General features: G+C 34.3%; 1 protein-coding gene across 2 annotated transcripts in view; it reads right to left on the bottom strand.

The window, feature by feature from the left end:
• Positions 1 to 2,844, bottom strand: part of LOC125681343 (uncharacterized) — an 11,611-nt gene extending 8,767 nt beyond the window's left edge. The window contains exon 1 of one of the 2 annotated variants that reach the window (XM_048921377.2): positions 2,297 to 2,844. In XM_048921377.2, the coding sequence (XP_048777334.1) occupies positions 2,297 to 2,364 (68 nt within the window). In that variant the 5' untranslated portion in view covers positions 2,365 to 2,844. The remainder of the gene's footprint in view (positions 1 to 2,296) is intronic. The other variant, XM_048921375.2, reaches the window with a different exon arrangement.
• Between the last annotated feature and the right edge of the window lie 1,725 nt (positions 2,845 to 4,569).

Below are 4,569 nucleotides of genomic sequence, written 5' to 3'. Positions count from 1 at the left end.
TTCAATGCAATAAAAAAAAAAGATTTTTAAAAAAGTTATTTGTTTAAGTTTTTTTTTTAATTCAAAAGATTAAAGTGTATTATAGTTCGTCATGCGATGACGTCACACGGATTGTGAATACACGTTTAATCAATCTATTGCGTGGTATGCGAGAGAAATTTTATTCTGAAATCCTTAGAGAAGATAAGTTATGGTGAAATAGTTCAATGTTATCTCCCTCATCATTCTGTATTGCCTTATTGTCGGTAGATGGAGCAGTTCTGCTAATTCTGTAGATGTTAGAAGTGTAATATAGTCTTTAATAACCTACATAACCAATGACGGGTGACATTTGTACAGGAAAAAAAAAACCCGAAATATATATTTTAAAAATATCAACAACAAAAAATCCCAAAACACCGACATCATGTTGAGATTTAACGTATTTCATTTAAGTTCACAGCCTATTTTTCTCCGTGTTTGGCAATGTGTACTTGACGTAACGGTCCACTAAATCATGCAATGAATAGCTGGTTGCAGTTCAATATGTTTAAGTTATACAAAACATATGGGGATAGATTAACTGTTAGAATTGAACGAGAAACACTCGAAATATCATTAATGGTGTCAGTCATGATTCACAATTAGCATTTGAAAAGGTTGATTTTTTTCCCCAGTTATTGATTTCTGCGAGTCATGAAGGCATGACTTTTGAATGATATCTCTTTGAAATCGTTGTTCCGTCGGTAGCTGGAAGTTATGAACATTTGAACCACAAATTCTATTTCAGTTTTCATTCTGTTAGGCCTCATCCGGCAGCAGAGCCTATTATGATTTCATTCACTTTTGTTGGTTGCAAATGGTAATTGTTTAACTTTAGTGAATCGTATTAGGTATGTTTTGTATTAAAAAGGGTCAAGTGGGCGGCCATGTGAGAATGAACATGGCCAGTATTGTCGTGCCATTGTTCGCACCTTCCAGGAAAATGAATGGAGGACTATTGGAATCGGAAATTATTTATAGAATACAATGCGAGCGCAACTCATACAGGTCTAAGTTAACCTTGTGCAGCTTCTCTATAGAGATCCAATCAAAAGCTCCGAATATGTGTGATAAATTTGCAGTTCACTTCGATAGGCCCATGCCAATAAAGATGGTATTGGCATCAATAACCACGTTTTTGCTGACTAATTTCAGAGTTTTTAACGCATGGTAATTAACAGGAAAAACATTGTCAAACATTGGAAGAATTGCAGTAAGCACGGACGACGAGGACAGCATATACCCCGAAGGCACTGATTACTGCCTGTTATTTACATTTATATCAATAAAATGTGGTTTATAATAACCTTCCAGCAATGTCTCTTAATTCAATATGTATTCTCTCCAATACTGGAACAATTCGAGAAGAGGAATTACAACACACGATATACATTTAACGCACTCTAGATTTTCAATAAGTTTGTGGGAGAGAAGATATTGTAGGTCAAGGGGCTGGGATAAAAGCAGCACTTGATAACAAACGCGGAGAACGAACGCGATATAAACCATCACAAACTGCACTTACAGCATCGCTGCTTCTGTTTCAGCACAATACACAGTGCATGCCAAAATTATTCAATATTTCTTTTCACAAAATATTGACATTGCGAAGAAGAAAGCTTATTTAGTAGAAATTTGTATTGAATTTCAAACCTTGTAATATTAATATTGACGTCCACAGATTTGACAGTTACTCTTTCAGTGATTATGAGATTGTATTGCGACTTGTTATGAAAGAGAAGTATTCTCCCACACGTTAAGCCATAAAGATCCCCATCACTTTGCTAGTTGCATTAAGACATGTCAGGAGTAAATATTTCGTATGTGCTCATGATCATACAAAATACGACATGCTAAGTATTCATGCACTCGGGACGATGATAACTAATTTTAAACGTTTGATAAATTAATGACATAGGGTATTGTGCAGTAATATAACCAAAATGAAAAATATATTGTTTTTAAGAAATCGTTTATTCATCTCAAATAACCTGATTTTTAAAAGAAATACAATGCCAAAAATAAAACTCGCTCTATTTCAATTTTTTTCTATTTGATGTAATGATAAACTTTGTAAATATTTACATGTAATCCTTGCTATGTTTAAAAACAATTTATGCATAATATTCCAAAAGACGTAAAAGAAACATTAATTTTTTTTTTAAATATAAAAATTTGATTTTTAAATATAAAAACTGAAAAGGAAATATTCATTGAATGAAATTAAAAGTCGACTAGCAGCATGCCTTCTGCATCCTTATATTAAAATACTTACTTGTATGTGAGTAGGGTAATTGCTTTTAATAAATCCTCATCAAGATCTGGCCATTTGTACGCGGGCATGGTTTATATATACAACCATCAACCTGCGTCATATATTGGAAAACCCATCCTTCAAGGCCCCCCGAGTTTCTAACTTCCAAATACTGTGAATATCCTGGGCCTCATCTTTGGTCTATTAAAAATAATATTATGCAGTCCTCCCTGGTTTATCAGATTGGTATTCCAGTATTGGAGATTTTGAAAATAGTATGATAAAAATGATATCCGCAATCAACCCATTGGAGTATTTGGAATGAATCTCTGTAATACTCAGGAGAGAATCATGATTGGGTAACTGCATGGTGTCAACGGAGCCTGTTAATTGTATTCACGCGGAACAAGGCAGAATTACGTTCAAATCGTCTGATTCAATATTACGCTACTCTAGTAAAAACAACAATCAAACATTTGTCGCCGCACAGGTGTCAGAGGGGACACAGATTACTCATTTTCGCAGAACGCTGCATTATCGACAGTGGCATCGTGGGCAGTATTTCTTAGAAATCAGACATATGTTTACATATGTTCACAGAAAAAAAAATGGACCGCGCTCTCTGCTGATATTGGTCGCGGGCTTCGGCTTCGTCTTCGTTACCGCCATGCTTATCAGCTTAAAGCAGTATACCAATGCAGAAACAAGTCTATGAGTTTTTTGGAAACATGCTTTAAATGGCAGAATAGAACTAGAAATTCAAAAAATATCGAGAATTACTGTCTTCATATATATCTAAATTTTATTTGATTTTTGTCCCTGACTTTCTAATATTTTTGGAGATTCTTTTTACGGTATAAACTGAAATAAGGAACATTTACGCATAAATTTAGATTATAGCGTACAATACAGTTTTTTCTTCTCTAAATCATTCTGTTTTATTTCCTATTTTCTGTTGGTCATAGAATCTCATGAGAGCTTAATGAAAATTTAGAATCCACTTCCTCGCTTTCTGTATAACGCATTTTAAATAGTATTTTTTATGTAGGGCGCTATATAAATGAGTGCTTCTATTGTATTTTCATGAGAATTGCAGAATGCTTCCATTCTTACAATTTACACCATAAAATATATCCTTTTAATGAAATAATGATTGAAATATAACTCATGCAGGTCACTTCAAAATTTAGTCTAGCAAACACTTCATATATGGAAATATACATACCACGATACGACAATAAGGAAATGCTCCTTTTCGTGATTAACTTGGAAACGGAAAACGTGATAGATATTGAGTTCTTTATGATTGATTCGCCACGATTGTCACGGTTGCCCTGGTGATCTCCATTTCTACATGTAAAACCTTGTTAGAGTCAGCTAAGTATATCTATGATGTAATAGTGTTAAAACCATAAAACAACTTTATAGTTTGAAATTATATAACATTTCAATTCATTTGATCCTTTATTCAAATATGTGAAGAATATTGTAAACCCGTGACTCAAGATAGATTCTAGCACTAGATTTGACGATGCTTATTACTTCAACCTTGACAGAAGCAGTAAATAATGATCCCAAATTAAAATCAACACTCAAGTGAAAGCGATCTGTAAGTGTAGCGTATACTAAATAAACAGCGTTTCAGCGGACAGAGGTTTCTCTGTGTTTTAATTCAAAATGATATATATTTCACTCTGAAACTGACGTTTATTACACAAACCTTCGGGTAAACACCTGAAAACAAACGTCCAATAATCAGAAAAAAGGTCACCGACCTTATTTGAACCTATACAAATGCAATATGTAGTTTCTTTTTTAGTTTTCGAATTGGTGCCAAAATTCTCTGAGAATGTTTCTGGTTCACTCACAACATGTGAATGAGTGTTTTAGCGCTTATCTGTGTAATTACGACGTTAAAGTACGTTCACTGCTCATTAATTGATTTATTGGCCGAAAAAAGAAACTGCACATATTTACTCGTGTTCCCTCTGCACTACAGTGAATGACGAAAACTCTGGCAGCCTCAGTATTGGGCTTTGTTTGTGATCGTCAGAATCTGCACTGAAATATCGAATGCGGATCTCAGAATAGGCGCGGGTTCTTCACTGAGGTAGCCAATTACACAATTGACATTTTATGGCAGAAAGATTAATGGACAGTTGTTGGGGATAATTCAATATCAAAAGAATAAAAAGTTGTGATCCGAGCTCGTGGTGCGTCTCATCCCAGGTCGTACCATGTCTAAAAACGATTACAAAATAATTACAAAGAATTGCCGCCAAATTATGTGAGTA

The sequence above is a fragment of the Ostrea edulis genome, chromosome 2 (genome assembly GCF_947568905.1).
Source record: "Ostrea edulis chromosome 2, xbOstEdul1.1, whole genome shotgun sequence".
Classification (NCBI taxonomy): domain Eukaryota; kingdom Metazoa; phylum Mollusca; class Bivalvia; order Ostreida; family Ostreidae; genus Ostrea; species Ostrea edulis.
This window is presented reverse-complemented; position numbering and strand designations above follow the sequence as displayed.